This window comes from Typha angustifolia, chromosome 7 (assembly GCF_048772165.1).
Source record: "Typha angustifolia cultivar Huaian chromosome 7, ASM4877216v1, whole genome shotgun sequence".
NCBI lineage: Eukaryota > Viridiplantae > Streptophyta > Magnoliopsida > Poales > Typhaceae > Typha > Typha angustifolia.
The window spans coordinates 5,815,203-5,834,950 of NC_133245.1; the positions used below are offsets into that span (position 1 = coordinate 5,815,203).

At 35.8% G+C, this 19,748-nt stretch overlaps 4 protein-coding genes across 4 annotated transcripts; 3 read left to right on the top strand and 1 right to left on the bottom strand.

The window, feature by feature from the left end:
- Positions 1-752: 752 nt before the first annotated feature.
- On the top strand, positions 753-5,091 carry LOC140764045 (glyoxylate/hydroxypyruvate reductase HPR3-like). The gene is made up of 2 exons (XM_073102494.1): positions 753-1,285; positions 4,356-5,091. The coding sequence occupies exons 1-2, from the start codon at positions 836-838 to the stop codon at positions 4,875-4,877; spliced, it is 972 nt and encodes a 323-aa protein (XP_072958595.1). The 5' UTR covers positions 753-835; the 3' UTR covers positions 4,878-5,091.
- A 555-nt stretch (positions 5,092-5,646) lies between these two features.
- On the bottom strand, positions 5,647-7,275 carry LOC140762828 (glyoxylate/hydroxypyruvate reductase HPR3-like). The gene is made up of 2 exons (XM_073100782.1): positions 6,713-7,275; positions 5,647-6,328 (listed from the first exon to the last, which is right to left on the bottom strand). The coding sequence occupies exons 1-2, from the start codon at positions 7,157-7,159 to the stop codon at positions 5,807-5,809; spliced, it is 969 nt and encodes a 322-aa protein (XP_072956883.1). The 5' UTR covers positions 7,160-7,275; the 3' UTR covers positions 5,647-5,806.
- A 2,981-nt stretch (positions 7,276-10,256) lies between these two features.
- Positions 10,257-13,711, top strand: LOC140763130 (glyoxylate/hydroxypyruvate reductase HPR3-like). The gene is made up of 2 exons (XM_073101192.1): positions 10,257-10,840; positions 12,913-13,711. Exons 1-2 carry the CDS (start codon positions 10,397-10,399, stop codon positions 13,432-13,434), a joined length of 966 nt encoding a protein of 321 aa, XP_072957293.1. The 5' UTR covers positions 10,257-10,396; the 3' UTR covers positions 13,435-13,711.
- A 2,637-nt stretch (positions 13,712-16,348) lies between these two features.
- On the top strand, positions 16,349-19,150 carry LOC140762179 (zinc finger BED domain-containing protein RICESLEEPER 2-like). Its single transcript, XM_073099808.1, has 6 exons — positions 16,349-16,378; positions 16,967-17,158; positions 17,265-17,375; positions 17,463-17,997; positions 18,571-18,932; positions 19,133-19,150. The coding sequence occupies exons 1-6, from the start codon at positions 16,349-16,351 to the stop codon at positions 19,148-19,150; spliced, it is 1,248 nt and encodes a 415-aa protein (XP_072955909.1).
- Positions 19,151-19,748: the final 598 nt, after the last annotated feature.

Consider the following 19,748-nt stretch of genomic DNA (forward strand, 5'->3'; position numbering starts at 1 on the left):
CTAGTAGTCCTTATCAAGTTCCTCATTGATACTGTTAAATAATTTTTATTTTTATAGTTCTCCCCTTATTAATTGCTTAAAACTTGTGCTATGGAAGCATCTTCATTGTATTAGAGTGAGAAAAGAATTTTTGATCCAATATAAAGACTAGACATTTACACGGGTTTGAGCTGAGCAAAATTAAATTCAGATCACGCAGAGTTTTTTTTTATGTAGATCGGTCAAAATATTTTCTTTCAAGCATAATGGAAGCCAAATATATATGATTAATACATTAATGCTCGTTTAATTAGCTATGGACTAATCCACATGAATCTGCTCAAACTGAAACCGCGCTCATAAGAATATAAACTTAGCTGTGTTTGTGTTTCTGCTGTTAATCTTCTTACAATGCTGTAAGTATATGCGTGTTACATATAGGTTGACAAATATATTTGGCTTTGAGTTGATGTGTGAGGCTTAATTATTAAATAATCAAGATTATTAAAGTATATGTTATCGTCATATAGTGCACAAAGCAATTTCCCGGGGAGCATTCTTCCTAGACTTACGGTTTACAGATATTCTCCCACCCAGACAAAGTCACAAAACAAATAAAAGACTTCAGCAAATCCTCTTTTTTTTTAAATCTTAAATTGTTATCCGACGTGGCAGAATAGAAAGGTAAACTCTAAATTGCCATCAATTTTTCCAATAATTACAACGCTACAATTTGACCCTAGGACATCATTTTCCTATCATTGGAGCAAACACCGCCTGCTCCCCCCCGGGTAACCACAGCCGCGTAAAAGTGTACAAGAAAGGCCTGGCGACCGAACTGGATTCGAGCATCACCATGTCATCCGGGGCGTCGCCGCCGCTCCCCACAGTCCTCGTCCTCCGCTGGCTCACTCCCACCTTCGATGCCGTCCTCTCCGCCCGCTTCAACCTCCTCAAGTCCTACGAATCTCCACTCTCCCGCGACGCCTTCCTCGCCTCCCCCGCCGCCGCCTCCGCCTCCGCCGCCATAGTATCTGGCGGCGGAGCCGTCGACGCCGCTCTCTTAGACCTCCTCCCTAACCTCCGCTGTGTCGTCACCACCAGCGCCGGCGTCAACCATATAGACTTCGCCGAGTGCGCCCGCCGCGGCGTCGCCGTCGCCAACGCCGGCACCGTCTACTCCGTCGACGTCGCTGATTACGCCGTCGGACTACTCTTAGATGTTCTCCGTCGAGTGTCGGAGTCGGAGCGCTTTCTTCGCGGCGGTCTCTGGCCTATTAAAGGGGAGTATCCTCTCGGTTACAAGGTCGATTCACTTCTCTTATTTACTTCGCCATATCTAATTCTTCGTTGTTAGAGTTGTAGTAATAAAAGTTTGCGATCTTTTGATGGATATAGAACTCTGTTTCCCAAAGAAGAAAAGCAAATTAGAAATATCAACTCATTAAAATGGAGAAATATTTAGAAGCTGAGTTTGGATTTTTAAGGGAGCAAATAGTGGATGGAATGTATGGAAGTTAGCTGTAGAGTAATCTTGTGAACTGTTCTTCAATAGTTTGACTGGTCTTTGTGACCTAAATGCCTTACTTGAATTACTTACTAAGTTACTATATATTGGGTAGGCTTCCATACAGAAGCAACATTTTATCTCACAATCCCTAAATTTATCCACCGTTTCTATAGCATGACCGCATTCGATGTCATTCTTCTGCAAGTTGGGATAACAAACAACAGAGTAAAGTTTTACAAAGTTGTTGGTCAACTGTAGTGCTTCAAGAAAGATTAACATCCAGTTCTTTCCATCTTGTGTCTTCAGTTTACTATATTCTTATAAAAATTAATTTTTTTGTATTCCTTATTCATTGTGCAGTCAACGCCTATGTAGTTTTTATATCTGGTTCTTCATTGTGTATGTTTCTTAGACCATCAAATTCTTGATGTCCAAATCCTCAAAATAGCCTTCTTCTGATTTCTTGTTTCTTAGACCTCTATTTCACTGTCATCTTCGTTTACTTTATGACTTTCTATTACTTAAATATCCTAATTTTGTTACTGCAAAGGAAATTTTAAAACTAAAAAGAAAAGGAACTGTAATATTATTTAGAAGCAGAAGAATTTCAAACCATTGAGCACTGAAATTTTGCTTTGCCATTTCAATTTGATTAATGATTGAGTTTAGAGTTCCTGTTCATGTTGTTGTGCAAATACCCAAATGGGTGAAGGAAACTGAAGCAAAACATTCACCCTCAAATATAACAAAGAGGAATAGTGATGGAAAACCAATCAAAGTTTTGGGAAAAACTCCAATGAGGTATTAATGGTGATAGAATAGCAATAAACAAGTTCTATAATCACGGATTAAACACCCTAATACAAGTAATCTCTAGAATGGAAGTAATAGAGACAATAGAAAAAGAGGAAGACAATATTTACGTGATTCAACGATGTACCTACATCTACAGGTGGAGCAATCTTCTTTACTTTGCAAATCTCTCACTTACAAAAAGTTTAGCAACTCTAATCACTCTCAATACAATAGTGGCTCATCCTCATAAATATTTTTTCAACTACCAAGCCCTAAAAACACACTTTAGTATTTATAGACAGGTTCAAATTTGAGGTTTTTCCGCATCATGTTCGAATGCGCCCAATAATAATACAGCAAAACTCAAAGGGACATTCAAATGCAGGAGGGTCCTATTCAAACATCTGCATCACTGCTGCTCTTGGGTTGAAACTCGCGTTCGAACGTTGCTGGACAGTTTGAATGCCTGCATCAAAGCTGCTCTCGAGTTGAGACTCACGTTTGAACGCGGCTGGGCCATTTGAACGCCTACATCAAAGCTGCTCTCGGGTTGAGATTTGCGTTCGAACGCGGCAAGGTTGTTCGAATGCGGTAGAGTCGTTCGAACGTCTGCATCACACAGTCTCTGTCTGGAATCACGTTTGAACACCCCCAGGGCCCATTCGAACGCACTGCATTGAAATACTGATGCATACTGAAATTTACTAAAAACTGAATTTGAGCCAATTTTTAACACATGTTATCTAAGTCAATAACAAAGGTCCAAAAAATAGCAAATAACAAAGTAAAGGATGCTAGTAAGATGATTGATTTCTGTATATCCTCTGTTGTTCCTGTAAGTATAGTAACTGATAAGGTATCAAAAAGTTAACTCTCCTTCTCTTTTTCAAAACCTCTAGTCTTGCGTCACAGATCTGGCAAGTCTTTGTAATACGCAGACAAAGAAAATATTAGTAACTGCTATTTCTGCTTAGGATGAGATCCTTTTCTCTTTCTTGTTACTTCTCGCACAATAAGTTGTCAAAATCTTGGTGGAGTCTCCTACGTCGATCTGTCAATGAAAACATTAACCAAAAGACTTGTTTTTTAATCTTTGGAATGCTGACTTGATAAATGACTTCGTTCTTGTAGCATCTAAGATGACTTGGTAGTTAAATGAAACAAAAAGGCAAAATACCTATAGGTGGCATCCTGGTCAAACATTTAGTCTACCTGAGCTTAACCTGTCTGACCTGAGAACATGGTGTTATAGGAAGTACGATTCTTCTGTGGGAGCAAAACTTTCTTGAGTAACATGTCATATGATGTAAATGTCATCCTCTAATGAGTCTAATCAATGATTAGCAATAGAAGAATGAGATGTCCTGTATGACCTAAAACAGGACAAGTATATAACTTAAAATTCTGATGTCAAGTACCATTGTTAAATTATCTACATACTACTGGGGATTCAAATTGCTACAACTAACTTTATGTATGTATGTAAAAGCTTAGTTCTTGACTGTCAGTTCTAAATGAAGAAAATTTTAGCTTTTGTAAAACCAGAATTCAGAAACTTCATGAGAATGCTTATTATTGTATGCTTTTATGTCTGAACACTAAGGTGTACACCATCTGATATGGTTATTATTGTATTGTTTTATGTCTGAACACTAAGGTGTACACCATCTGATATGGATCCCTTTCTATTGGTTTGTATTTTTATTATCATTAAAATGAATTCTGTTGTTGCATTCCTCAAGTTCTACAAGCAGTAAAATAATAGAAGGAAGCTAAAATCCTAAACCATCAGGTTCTTGAAGCTGCAAATCGTTGTTCCTGGAAATCTGTTAGACAGCAGATACCTCCTTGAAGACAAGGAATTTCAGGAAGTTGAATAAACTATGATCAGTTTCTTGATTTTCTTTTTAATGAGATTCGGCATCCTGCATTGAAAACGAATGCAAGGAACTCCATTAATACCTTAAACTGAATCCAATAATAGTTTCTTCTAAAACTTCATATGTTGCTTCCCTTCAAGATTAATCAACACTTCTATACTAATAACATCACTGTTTTCTGATACTTGCAGCTAGGTGGTAAGCGAGTAGGGATTGTTGGGTTGGGGAGCATTGGATCAGAGATAGCAAAAAGGCTGGAAGCTTTTTGTTGCATCATCTCATATTTATCCAGAAGACCGAAGCCAAATGTCTCGTACAAATACTTTTCAAATATTTGCGACCTCGCAGCTGAATGTGACATTTTAGTTGTGTCTTGCGCATTGAACAGTGAAACACGACATATCATTAACAAGGATGTCATGCAATCACTAGGAAGGGATGGTGTTATCATAAACGTTGGACGGGGAGCTCTTATTGATGAGGAGGAATTAGTACATCATTTGATGCAAGGAGAGCTCGGAGGAGCTGGTCTTGATGTCTTTGAGAACGAACCCTTTGTACCAAAAGAGTTATTTTCCATGGATAACGTTGTTCTCGCACCTCATCTGGCTGTTCATACTCCAGAATCCTTTTCCGGCCTGCTTCAACTTATCATAGAGAACCTGGAGGCTTTCTTCTCAAACAAACCTTTAATCACACAAGTTTTTGAGTGATGTTTGTGTGATATTATATACGTCAATATCAACTACCGTTGATGATGGTATTTTCCTTTTCGATCCAATGTAAGTTTGTCCAGTTTCATTCTTCTCCAACGGTGGTTGTTTACAAAAATGTTGGAACTTATATGATATCATGTACATTGTTTTCATCTTTTTATATAAAAATACTGAGATGGAAAAGCATCAAAATGTCCTCTTCCAAATTTAATACATCTTTCTTCTGCCAGCATCATATATTAGTAATAATTTTAAATGATCTTATTATGTCTTTTGAAGTCAGAAAAGTTGTGATTTGTGAATTAAGGATTCTGAATTGAATTGTTCTTTACACAATTGCGAGCTTAAACAGTACCTCAATTCTCAAGTATAGTATGATACTTGTTGCGTATTAGTAGCAATTATTATTTCCATCATGCTAACACAAACTTAATCAGAACATGAAGCAGTGTAGATGCTTGTTTAGAGTTAGTCCTCAATGCCTTTCAGATCCTACAATTAATAGAGGTTTAGCTGGTACTCGTCTGACCTAGTATAGTATTTGTTAACTACGTGTGCCATTTCATAGATCAAGCAACTGTTACTTATGTCTTCTCCTTTCTCGAAGTCCTCCTGTTTCCATATCCACACTAAATTTACCATATTTCCCCCACAAAAATGATCATCTCGTTACACCAAAGACAACCAGCTGGAATTCTCGATCGTTTGTTTTTGAACCACTCCAGTGGTACTCCATCTCAGTGCTCTCGTAGTAAGTTAAACAAGATTGACGGAAATGTATATAGTATTACTGGAATTGCCTTTGCAAGGATAATACCATAAAAACAACTTCGAAAGACAACTTCAATTATTACTAGAAGAGAGATTCCCAACCTTATTACTACTATGGATGTAGGTTAATCTTGGAGGGTACATTAGTGCTTGTTTCACAGTGAAATTGGAGTAAGCAACTCCCTGTTTGCGAAAAAAGCCTCCAAATTGCCGATGACCACTTCACATAAGTCATCAATTGATTCTGGAGTGATAACAGCACGATGACTCGATAGAACAACATTGTCCATGTGAAATAGCTCCTTAGGGACATGCGGTTCATTTTCAAACACATCAAGACCAGCACCTCCAATCACCCCTTCCATCAAACACCTGACTAGTTCCTTCTCATCGACGAGTGCTCCACGCCCTATATTTATAAGAACGCCATTCTTGCCTAGTGCCAATAGGATGTCGCGATTGATGAGGTGGTGAGTTTCAGCAGTCAGAGAACAAGAGAGTACCAAAACATCGCTTTCAACTGCAAGATCACGAACATTGGAGAAATATTTATACGGGACTGATGGCTTCTGTGATCTCGAATTATACATGATAATGCAGCCAAATGCCTCAAGCCTTTTCGCAACCTCAGATCCAATGCTTCCCAGCCCAACAATTCCAATTCGTTTTCCACCTACCTGATATGCTAAGAATAAATATATCAACAAGTAGTTTTAACATAACTAGCAATCATCAAGGAAAAGAAGTCTATTTTGACAACTTCAAGTTGAATTACACAAACTACTACTATGCTTCTGAACCTCGAATACTTGCGGTTGACATATGAACATCCCTTCTAATATTGCAAGTTTATACCATAATTACCTAGTGAATAGGCCGGCATAATCCCCTTTAATACCATAATAATCTATAAAAGCAGGAAAGATCCAACTCACAATGAATAGCAAAAGCAGAGGTTTTATTCAGCGATGTTTTCTCATCTTAATTGCAACAAATTCCATCAATAATAGATAGGATAAGAAATCACAGAACAGAAGTAGAACAGTGGTAGTATATGAAACCTTGGAGCCGAGAGGGTAACCCCCCTTCAAAGCCCACAACCCCCTCCTCACGTACCGATCCGCCGCCGAGATCCGCCGTAGAACATCGATCGCCATCCCCACGGCGTAATCCGCCACATCGGCGGAGAAGACGGAGCCGGCGTTGGCAACGCGGACACCCCGGCGGCGGCAGGCGTCGAGGTCGATGTGGTTGACGCCGGCGCTGGTGGCGACGACGAGGCGGAGCTCGGGGAGTAAGGAGATGATCTCGACGCTGACGGCCGGTGGGTTGGGACCGGAGGAAAGGATGACGCGGCAACGGGCGGCGTGGGAGGAGAGGAAGTCCGGGAGCGGGAGGGGGGATTCCCAGGACCGGAGGAAGTCGTAGATGGGAGAGAGGGCCGCGTCCAAGAAGGGAAAGAGGGGGCGGAGGAGGAGGATTTGGTGTTTGCTGTTGGTGCCGGACATCCTTCGTAGTTTGGGCGAGTGGTTCGAGGCAGCAGAGAGGGATTGGGGGAGTTAATCGGTGCGTGCTGTTCAGGAGTTCTTCGGTGGTAGTTGCTGGTCGGGATTACCGAGGAGACAAGTCACCAGTATGGTTAGATTTACCAACTTACGGATACTGCCACCTTATCAACCATCGCCATCACTAGTTTTCTTTTCCATGTGATATGTTTTTTTTTTCACACGATAATTATCAGCATCAACATATTATACGATCATTTGCTTCCAAAAAAAAAAACATACCGTACGATGGTCTGATATCTTTACAAAGCATGGACGGCTTTGTCTGCGGTATTTGCACAAAAATGAGTTTGTAATTTTAAAAATAGTACAAAAATAGATTTTTATGCAAATCTTTTGTATACATTATGTGCATTTTATTATAAAAATGCACGGAGACAATGTTAAAAATGAGCAGTTTAAAAGTCTACGTGATTGGCAAACTTATTTTATTTGTTAGTCAACAAGTAATGTGATTTGACAATGTAAAAAATGAGTTTCTGTCGGAGCTTCTCTATTTGCTGAGCCCCAATGGATTGAGAGTTTTTTTTGTACTGTGAAAGTTAGTTTATAAATTTCTCTTTAAGAATTCTTTTTGTACCCGTAAAAGTTAGTTTATAAAATTTTTTTCTTTTCTTTAAAAAAATAGGCAATTGTAAATTGATAAAAAAAAATAGTGAAATTAGATAATTCTATGACGAGAATATGAAATATATAATGGAAACAAGGGGTGTTATAGCCAATAAGAGAAGCTTTATAGACGATCTCTTCACCATCTCTAAAAAATCACTAGCATATTGTGCATCATTATATTATGAGATGGCCTAATGATCCGCAACGGTTTTAGAGTCGATGAAGCACATAATTTCTAAGGAGATCTACGAACAATCTAACCAACGGATCTTCTTAAATTTTTAATATGTTATTGCCCTTGAAGAGAACTTTCTAACGAATCCAAGATCACCGAATTTAGATAGTTAGAACTCAAGATATCGACCGAATAATGGTCGAAGGTCAATTAGATCATAGCTTGATGGCTCTCCAATGGCTAGATGAATACTAAGTTTAGTTCTTGGTGTGAAGAAGGAGAAAATGTTGTGGAAGAAGATGGTTAAAAGTTGGAAGAGGATGACCAAAGACTTGGGCGGTGGAAGAAAGGAGATAAAAGAGGGTACCAATGGCTATAGTCAAGTAGAAAAGGAGATAAGGCTAAAGCCAATTCCAATAGCAACCTCATTATTTGGTGATCTTATCCAACTAGTTTGATATTATTTGGACATGTGTAGAATATTCTACAAATATTTTCTCGAAACTACGCAGAGTTAAATTTAGCTAATTAAATAAAATCTTAACCTACCAATACTCTAACTAAACCAAAGAATCAAATAAGATAATTAGACTCAATCCATTGAGCCCAATCTCTCTTTGATGTGATCCGATTTAACCCGGTTCGCATCACTTTACTACTTGGATATATTAGAGTAAGCTTAGAAACTCTCTCCCATGCGGAGAGAAACTTGCTATTAGGGGTGTAAGTCGAGCTTGAGTGAGTTGGGCCCAACATGGCTCGGCTCGAGAGGTGGAAAAGCTTAGCTCGGCTCGAGCTTGATTCAAGCTAAAAAAAAACATATTTCAGCTTAACTCGTCTCTAGCTGGATGAGTCTCGAGCTTACTAAATAGCTTGTGAGATTGCAATGTTAACGAGGACAAAGAACTTTACGAAATGGAGTTGAACAGTAAAAAAAATACCAGACATGATAAAACTCACTTACCGTAAGAAATTATCTAGGTAATTAAGAAACATGATCAATATTTGCTTATATCTTCAGAAGATGATACATTATAGTCTTATTGACAAAATGACAACACATCAAAGTAGTTTAGGCTTGAAAATTCACATCGTAGTGCTAGATCAATAGGGAGAATAAACTTAACACTTGCTATAAATTTATATCTAAACTTTTCTCCTTACTTTAAAGTCTAAACTGATACAAGAAATCTTTATTAATACCTAAATGTGCCTACGTGAACAGAAATCTATGGGCAAAAATTAGAGTAAAATAGTAGTGCTTGGAGCTTGGAGATGACCGATCAAAGCTTGGAGATGGAGCTTGGAGCTTAGAGCTTGGAGCTTGGGGATTGCTGATCGGAGCTTGGAGATGGCAGCTTGGAGCTTGGAGATGGCCGACCGAAGCTTATAGACCACCAAATACCGTTTTGGTGGCGATGGTTGATGGGAGCTTGGAGATGGAGATGGGTTTTCAGCGACGATAAGCTCAATATCGAAGGTGGAGATGGGTTTTGGTGGCGAAGAAGATGGGTTTTAGCTTAGAGAGTTCGAGGAGGGACATTAGTAAGGTTAAATGTTTTTAGTTATATACATTTCAAATTATCCGTTGGATCTAGGATTCAACTGTTATAAACCTGTTATATATATATATATATATATATTGTACAAACCTAATTGAGGCAAGCTTGAGCGAGCCAATACTGGCTCATCTCAGCTCGATAATATATTCGAGCTCAAAATATTAGCTTGGCTTGTAAATGAGTCAAGTCTGTAAGTCTCACAAGCCCACGAGCTTTTGTGAGAGCCCTACTTGTAATATAAATAGCCCTACTTGCTATATAAATAATTTGTGTTGGCTATTATTATATATTTTTATTGAAAATATTATTCTACCTACCACTATTTTTTATGGAAAATTTTCAAATCACACCTTAAATTTGTCGTTATTATTTTCAATTAACACCTATCTTTGATAATTTTATAATCAACTCTTTAACTTTTTATAATTTATATATGATACCTCACATAAGTAAACTCAACTACTTTTAAACAAAAAAGTACTAGTAATTTTTCAGGTATATTTTAGTTATTAATTAGTAGATTTACATAAACTATAATTCTACATAGATGGTAAGTAATAGTAGGATATTATATAAAAAATTACTTAGAAAATAAGGAGTTTAATTTATAAAATCCTGGTGTTAATCGGAAAATGATAAAAAATTGTAGGATTTTTTTTTTAAATAATATCAGGCACCAACCGTTGAAAAACCTCATCGGAATCACCCTCGTGCACCAACTTCCCCCAATTCCACTCCGCCACTCCTATCTCCCACCCAAACTCCAAACTCCCACTCCCCTAATCTAAAGAGCCACAAGAATCGACTTTCGTCATCTCGAGGAGTAGTAGGATGTCCGGCACCAACAGCAAGCACCAAATCCTCCTCCTCTGCCCCCTCCTCCCTGTCTTCGACGCCGCCCTCTCCCCCACCTATGACTTCCTCAAACCCTGGGAATCCCCCCTCGCCCTCCCCGCCTTCCTCACCTCCCATGCTGCCGGCTGCCACGTCATCCTATGTTCCGGCCCGGCCCCGCCGATCGGCGCCGACATCATCTCCCTCCTCCCTGAGCTCCGCCTCGTCGTCGCCGTCAGCGCCGGCGTCAACCACATAGATCTCGACGCCTGCCGCAACCGAGGCGTCCGCGTCACCAACGCCGGCACCGTCTTCTCCGCCGATGTCGCGGATTACACCGTCGGGTTGGTGATCGACGTGCTGCGGCGGGTGTCGGTGGCGGATCGGTACGTCAGGAAGGGGTTGTGGCCTTTGAAGCGGCATTTTCCACTTGGCTCCAAGGTTTCATCTTCTATCACTGCTTTGACTCTTTTAACAACTTCTAATTTTTTTAAATATTTTGATATGACATAAAATTGACTTTAAAAAAACGAAGAATAATGAATTTGTATAAAAAATTGATGATACTTTTAAACCGAACGATAAAAATATCCTCGATTAGATATAAAGTAGTAGTAGTAATTATACTATTATCTAATTTAGGGCCAAAATAATAATTTTGGATTATTATTAAATTTTTAAAAGTTGTACAAACTAAAAAAGCTAAGTAATTTAATAACTACACCAAAATAAGGTTGACTTATTCTAGAAAAAAAGTTATTCCTATTCCACAAATAAAAAAGAGCTAAGCTCCGGTTTATTTTAATAAACTATTATTTTAGAAAATTAAAATATATTTAGATTACATTATATTGTGTATTTATCTTCATAAAATTGTATTGCATATCTATCTCATTAACATTGCATTACACTACATATCTATTTCTTAGCATTGTATTGTATTGCACATTTATTCTCTACCATTCATTGCATATTACTATTACTATTAAATATTTTTTAATTTTATATACTTAAATATTAAATATAAACATTATAAAATTCTTAATAATATAGTATTTTTATGATATAAATATTTTTTTCTAAATTATATTATTGTTAACATAATTTTATACGTAGGAATAACATTAAAAATATAATATTAATAAACTATTGTTTTATCAAATTAAACATTAACTCATGGAAAAAATAATATACTTACTAACTAGGTATTAACCGAATTAATTTTTTTTAAAATAAAATTAGAAATTTGGGGAAAAAATTAATATAATATTATTAATAATCTCATGTTTTAAGTTAAAATAAAACATATGAAATTGTAAATATTTTAATATCATTAATAATCTCATTTTATAAGGATTATTAATAAATATATGTTTCATGTAAAATAAAATTTTATTATTTTCGACTATAATATAATAATATTTAAATATTATAAAATACAATAATATTTAAATAAAATATAATAATATTTAAAATATTATAAAATATAATAATATTTAAAATATTATAAAATATAATAATATTTAAAATATTGTTAATAATATAATATTATTTTTAACTATAAAATATGTAGGATTAAATGTAAAAAAATATAAATATCAATAAACTAATATTTTATAAAATTTAAATATATTTAACATTACATATTTATCTCCCTATCATTGTATTCAACCATTGCATATCTATTTCCCTAGATTGTATATATAATGACTTAGCTTAGCATTGCATATGTAACTCCAAGCATTGCGTACATAACTCCAAACATTACATACATAAATCCAAGTTTATATACAAAAGATATATTAATTTATTTACCATCTATTCATCAATCTACTTTAGATCAAATCGAAGGGCATTTGAGTAATTTTTCCTTTTTTAGTTTTACTTTATATTACATCAAACATAATCATTATACCCTTATTCCAAAATATAAGTAAATATAAAAATAACTATTCCTTGAATAAAATCATCATTTTAGGAATAACAAATAAGATTTTACTATTCTTATTTCTTCCTATTCTAGATGTGAATAGGGCCTAAGAAACTATAACTTATTAATGAATTATATGATATTTATTCCTATTAATTGATGACAATGATATATTTTATTAGAGTCTTTTCTTATTGTACTAGTTATTTATTTTTAAAAAAAAAATTTGTAGATCGCGTTCAAACACGTGAAGAGGCGTGTTCGAACGCCTGCAAACGTTTACATCGACGGAGAACGCAAATTGTGCGTTCGAACACGCTCAGCCACGTTCGAATGCCCACGTGTGAACGTCTGCATACGTTTGTAGACAGATAACACAATTTATGAAGGAGGGGCTTGTAGAAAATAAGTGTGATGTTCGTATGCGAAGAACAACTTATGCGAAGAACAACTTATGAAGGTTAAGAAACAAAGCAATTCATTCAACTTAAAGATGCGAAAATAGATTTCCTTTGCTTGCTGATTGCTACTTTGCTAGTTATGTTAAAACAACTTGTTGATGTAGTGATCCTTGGCGTATCAGGTCAGTGGAAAACGAATTGGGATTGTTGGCTTGGGAAGCATTGGATCTGAGATTGCGAAAAGGTTCGAGGCATTTGGCTGCATTATCATGTACAATTCAAGATCACAGAAACCATCCGTCCTGTATAAATATTTCTCCGATGTTCGTGATCTTGCCGCCGAAAGCGATGTTCTGGTACTCTCTTGTTCTTTGACCACTGAAACCCACCACCTCATCAATCGCGACGTCATGTTGGCACTGGGCAAGAATGGCATTCTTATTAATGTAGGGCGTGGAGCTCTCATCGATGAGAAGGAACTGGTCAGGTGTTTGACGGAAGGGGTGATTGGAGGTGCTGGTCTCGATGTGTTTGAAAATGAACCGCATGTCCCTGAGGAGCTATTTCACATGGACAATGTCGTTCTATCAGATCATCATGCTGTTCTCACTCAAGAATCAATTCATGACTTAATTGAAGTGCTCATCGGCAATTTGGAGGCTTTCTTCTCGAACAAAGAGTTGCTTACTCCAGTTTCATTGTGAAACAAGCACTAAACTGCATTCCAAGATTGAACTACATGCGTGGTGGTTATTAAGTTGAGAATCTCTTTGAATAATAATTTGAAGTTATTGTCTTTCAAAGTTGTTTTATGGGATTAACGTTATAGTGGCAATCCTAGTAATAATATATACCATAGTTATCATAATTAGTCTGGACTGGGTGGTCAAATCGATGAACTGGTGAATTGACCATCTGATCAGTTTGATTTTGTTATCAAACTAGGTAAGCAATCAAATCAGTAACCTAGCTTTTTTTTGGCGAGTCTTGGTCAATTTCTTCTACAAAATTACCAAATTGTTATGTATTCTAATGATATTTCAGTCCTAAAATTTTGAAAATGAGTAGTTTGTAACATATTTATATTTTAAAATTAAGGATTTTTACACATATACCCTTAAAAGATGTTTATTATTTATATGTATGTTGCTCAAAATGCATACTTTTTGTATGTATAACTTTTAAAATCCTTGCCATGAGTACCCTTGAAGTAAATTACCTTTAAAATTTGAATAATTTAAATGTAAAAGGATAAAATATTATTATTTTAGTTTTCAAGTATTTGTCTTAGTTAACGGTACTTTCATCTTTTTCTATTAATAACTTAATTTGAAAATTAACCGTGATGATATATATATGAATAACATAGTTTGAGAGATATATATACAATTATATTACTTTTGTAAATATATTTTAATTATAGAATTATTTAGAAATAACTTATTGAACCAATAACCTAGTGATTCCTTCTCTAATTGGATTAATGTCTGACCTGATTTTGATAACAATGCTATATATACATCTAGATTACTTGTAATCGAAAAATTACTCATACTCTTGTAGAGAAAATGAGGACTGGGCCCTAATTAAAGGATATATTAATAAAAGTTCAAGAATTACAAAGATGAGAATTCTAAATTAGTTTTATTTTTCCTGGATCGAAACTCTCCCTGCCTTCAAGGAATCGTTTGATGCCAGCAATCTCCTAGAGAAATTGTCTACTATTTCTTCCTTTCAAATCATCCAATAGATGATTGCAAACATTGAAATCTTGGTCTTGCACTAATATGGTCTTTAGGGGAAATTTACAATTTTGAGCAGAAGAAGTTAATGATGAAAAGCAAGAAGTGACACTGTGAGAAGAGATGTGAGGCAGATTCCTCATCAATTTCATAGAGATCACACTTTGTATCAATATTTATTCGCATTTGCTTGAGAGAGTCCTTTGTTTGAAGCTTATTTATTTGTAGATAACTACAAGAAAGTTTTGACCTTTGAACTTTGAAGAGAAGGGATTGAGAGTTTCCATATGGCTAAAGTAGAAATAGAACTCCATTAGTCAAGACATTGTAAAGAAAATTATTGAGTTCTACAAGCAATTTGGTTTAACTTACTATCGACACTGTGATTGAGTACCACTAAAATAGTTCAAAAGTAGTGTGACTTTGAACAAAGATTGAGACATCAAGCGTGAGCTCTATTATATCATATTAGAATATAGTTTTTTACTTTGGTAGAAGAGATATCAAGTACTACTAAAATATACATTGTGATTATGCACGTGTGCTAGTGATATATTATTATACGAGTAGAATATCAATATGACAATCAACATCCATAAATGACAGCATCATTGTCATCATCAAATAAGCATAGAAAAACATGTTGATAAATTTAGTCAATCATAACAATCGTAGTAATGTCAACTAGAGTCATTATGTGCAACTATTTAGGCTAATTCTACTATTTCATACATGATGTATATATTATGGTACATAAGCTAGCACAACATATAAGCACCTTTTTACAATAACTTTATGAATTATATTTTTGGAACACAATGACTCCCTAAAATATTAAAAATAATTATGATCATATTTGCAATGTAAAGAACTAAGTCTGCAACGCTTACATTTTTGTCTCACTGTATCAGCAACAAGTCACATGCATGCATTTGGAAACTGGGTTGGGGGTCAGGGGGAGCTAGGGGTGTCAAGCTTGTCGAGCAGCTCGGGCTCGGCTCGGGCTCGGCTCGACTGTAGCTCGAGTCCGGCTCGGCTCGGCCAGAGCTGAGCCGAGCCCGAGTTGCTGAAATAGGCTCGAAATCACTATCGAGCCGAGCCTGAGCTGAAGCCGGCTCGCTCAGGCTCAGCTCGATAGGCTCGGTATAAAAGTGAATAATAAAACCCTAATCCCCAAATCTCACCTTCCTTCTCCAAAAGACCAAAACTCCTGTCGGCTGCTGCATCGTTCTCCTCCCGCGAAGCTCCGCCTCACCTTCCTCCTCCAAGGCGTCGTCGCCGCGTCGTAGCCTCACCAGTCCTTCTCTAAGCCGTCGCCTCACCTCCCTTCTCCAAGCCATCGTAGCCTCACCTCACCATTTCTTCTCCAAGCCGTCGCCGACGCATTGTCAGCCTCACCTCCCTTCTCCAAGCCGTCGTCGTCGCGTCGTCGCCTCACCTCCCTTCTCCAAGCCGTTGCCGCTCGTAGCCTCACCATTCCTTCTCTAAGCCGTCGCGTCATCCTCCTCCATCGACCGGCAAGAGGTATGATTTCTCTACTTACTCGTTTGTAGTATTATACTTTCTATATCATTTTAATGTTAAGGGCAGTTTAATCTTTCTGAATTAGGCATGATTTCTCTACTTACTAGTTCTTGTAGATATTAGGTTGTTTAAATCTACTGATGTTCCATTATACTCAATAAATGGATGATACATGGATATCTAGTACTGCTGCTCAAGCTTATCTTCAATGCTTAACTGAAGATAAGCTTGAGCAATCTTCTATAAGTTCTTGTAGATATTAGGTACAAGGATCCTTACCTGTTCATGCCATCACAAAGCCAGGGCCAAAAGGCAAAAGTTTCTCTTATTACTCTAGTGTAGGGTTACCCTAATGGCCCAAAAATTGCTTCCTTCTGCCCTAGTGAGTTGGAATTAGTTGGCGCATCAATTCAGCTGGCCCTTTATTAGGCCTTGCAACCAAAACCAAAACATGCCTGTGTCGAGTAAGTAGTTGCAGCTAAAAGTAATGTAAATGAAATTGAATATTTTCATGAGAAATTAGATTCCCCAGACCATGGAGCATAATTGCAAATTTATTATGCCTAGTCAACACAATAACAGTTTTGCTTTTCTAGGGATTTGCACTGCCTCATTAAACCATGTACCAAAAGAGTTCTTTTTCTTTTCTTTCTTATGGTACTAAAGAATAGGAAATGGCACTTCTATGGTGGAACAAGTCCTCTTGGATGTTTAGATGCAGATATATATTTCAATGACTCTTTCCCTTCAGATAGTCCTTTTGTTTCAGCTAGCAATAATTTTTGTTTTAGCTAGCAATAATTTTATGTTTATATTTGAGAATGATAAAGTAGATAAAAAGTTAGTATAACTATTTCTCTTGGCTATTAAGTATTAACTGTATCCGTCACATCTATTTTTGTTTTTACTAATTAAGTATTATAAAAATTTAAGCAGTATTTCTGTTTCTGTTTTTTATTTTTTTATGTAGATGTCAGAGTCAATAACTAAGAATCTTTCTGATGCTGTTAGTGAAAATGAACCTATTGAAATTGATATTGGTGAAGAGGATAATGAAACTAACAAGGAAGAAGAAAGTAATAGTCAAAAGAAAGGGAGAAGAAAAACTTCTGATGTATGGTTGTATGTCAAGCGGGTTAAGGTGAAAGAAAATGGAGAAGAGGTAGAAAAGTATCGATGTAATAATTGCCCGTCATTATTTAGTGTTCCTAAGCAAGGCACAACTTCACAAATAAAAAGACATGTGAAATTTTGCACTGGTTTGGTAGGCAAAGGACAAAAAAAAAATTCCTTTTGCTTCTGCATCTAGTATTACTGGGACTTCAGCTATAGAAGAAAATTATCTCAAAACTATTTCATCAGGATACAACCAAAATGTGGTGAGAGAAATAATGGCAAAAATGATGATGGTACATGAGTATCCTTTTAATATGGTTGAGCATACATAGTTCAATATTCTTCTGAAGGTTCTTAACCCACGTTATGAACGGATTTCTAGAAACATAATGAGAAGTGATGTTATGAAAGTATATGAATCTGCAAAAGAAGAAGTGAAATTGCTTTTGAAAGGAACTTATAGAATTAGTTTGACTTCAGATTTGTGGACCTCAAATCAAAATATTGGGTATATGTCTTTGACTGCTCATTTTGTTGATTCTGATTGGACTTTACAAAAACGCATTATCAACTTTTGTCAATTGGAACCTCCACACACTGGAGTTGCTATTTCAGATGCTATTATTGATTGTTTAATTGCTTGGGGAATAGAAGATAAAGTATCAACTATTACCTTAGACAATGCCTCCGCCAATGATGTTGCTGCTAAGACTATTATGAATAACTTTCAAGTTAGAGATAAATTGTACTTCAAGGGGCTTATTTTTCATGTTAGATGTTGTGCTCATATTTTAAATCTAGTTGTTCAAGATGAGATCCATGTCATTCAAGATGTCATTGAAAATATCAGATGCAGTGTTACTTACTTAAAAAAGAGTCCTTCGCGTATGTACAAATTTGGTGAAATTGCAAGATAACTCTCTGTTCCTACTTCTAAGGGTTTAGCTTTGGATGTTGCAACTCGTTGGAATTCTACATATGTTATGTTAGAGCATGCTTTTGTGTACCAAAAAGTTTTTGAACAATATGCAACGAGAGATGCAAATTACAAATGGCTACCTTTAGAAGATGATTGGTTTAAAGCTGCAAAAGTCTGTAAATATTTGAAAAAATTTTATGATGTTACTCAAATTATATCGGGAAGTTCATATCTTACTGCAAATCTATTTTTGATTGATTTATGGAAAGTGAAAGAAGCTTTAAATAAAGGATGTGAAAGTGAATTCTACTTTTTGAAGGATATGGCTATAGAAATGAGAAAGAAATTTGATAATTATTGGAAAGAATGTGATATGTTATTGGCAGTGGCAGCAGTATTAGATCCCCGATACAAAATGAAGCTTATTAATTTTTGTTTTCCAAAAATATATTGCTTTGCAGAAGCTCAAATAAACATGCAAAGGGTCCACAGAGTGTTGTATACTATTTTTGAATCATATAAACTTGAGAATGCATCAGGTGAAAATAATAGAATGAATGATATATCTCAACTTGATAAGAGTGATGACTTGATTGGTGCTAAAGGATCAGAAGGTCAAGCAGAGTTTAAAAATTTTTTGGAATCAACAAATGCAGTTGAACCTCTGAAATCTGAATTAGAAATATACTTAGAGGAGCAGACTACAAGTTTGATTGACAAGTTTGATGCTCTAGAATGGTGGAGACTAAACATGTTGAAATTTCCTATTCTTTCCAAAATGGCTCGAGATATCCTTTCGGTTCCTATTACCACTGTTGCATCTGAATCAGCTTTTAGCGTCGGTGGTAGAGTTCTAAATAATTTTCGAAGCTCTTTGTCTTCCGAGACAGTGGAGGCTTTGGTATGTGGAGGAAATTGGATTAGAGAATCATTGAAAAAACAAATCAGCTCTTCTAGGGTATGTGTACTATACTTCTCATAATAAATTTTTTTCATTTTATGCTTTTATAAACTATTGTTGACTTCTTTTTTATAATCTTATTTTCTTTAGGTACCGGCGATGGATAATGTGTTGACTTCTTTTTTTTTTTGCAGTTCTAGGATGAAGCTTCTTTTTAGTGTTAAGACTTGAGAGTTGAGAGTGCCAAATAAATTTAGTTATAATATTTGGCATGTTATCAGATTTTATTGTAATATTTGGCAAGATATAAGTTAAGTACTTATATTGCAATATTTTGCAAGTGATAGACTTATGATTTGGATGTCATATCAAAATTTGGATTTGTTTTGAGCCAAATTTTGATGAATTACCATATGTTAATATTTTGCAATTAGTGTGTTAATTTGCTTGACTTTAGTAAATTTTGTATAATTTAAGTTAAATTCATTTGGTTGGCTTTTGTTATGTTTACTAGTAAAATTTTTGAAATTGGTGTGATTATTTTGAGCCAAATTTTGATAAATCTATGTTAATATTTTACAATTGGTATGATAATTTGCTTGGTTTTAGTAAGGTTTTGTATAATTTAAGTTAAGTTCATTTGGTTGGCTTTTATTATATTTACCTGTAAAATGGGTGTGGTTGCTAATCAGAGATTAATTTTAAATTTTATAGTCAATTTGGTTGGCTTTTATTTTATCTATAATAAAATTTGTTATTCAATTTCAGCTTTTTTCACTTTAAATATGTTGTGGCTCGGCTTGGGCTCGATCAGGC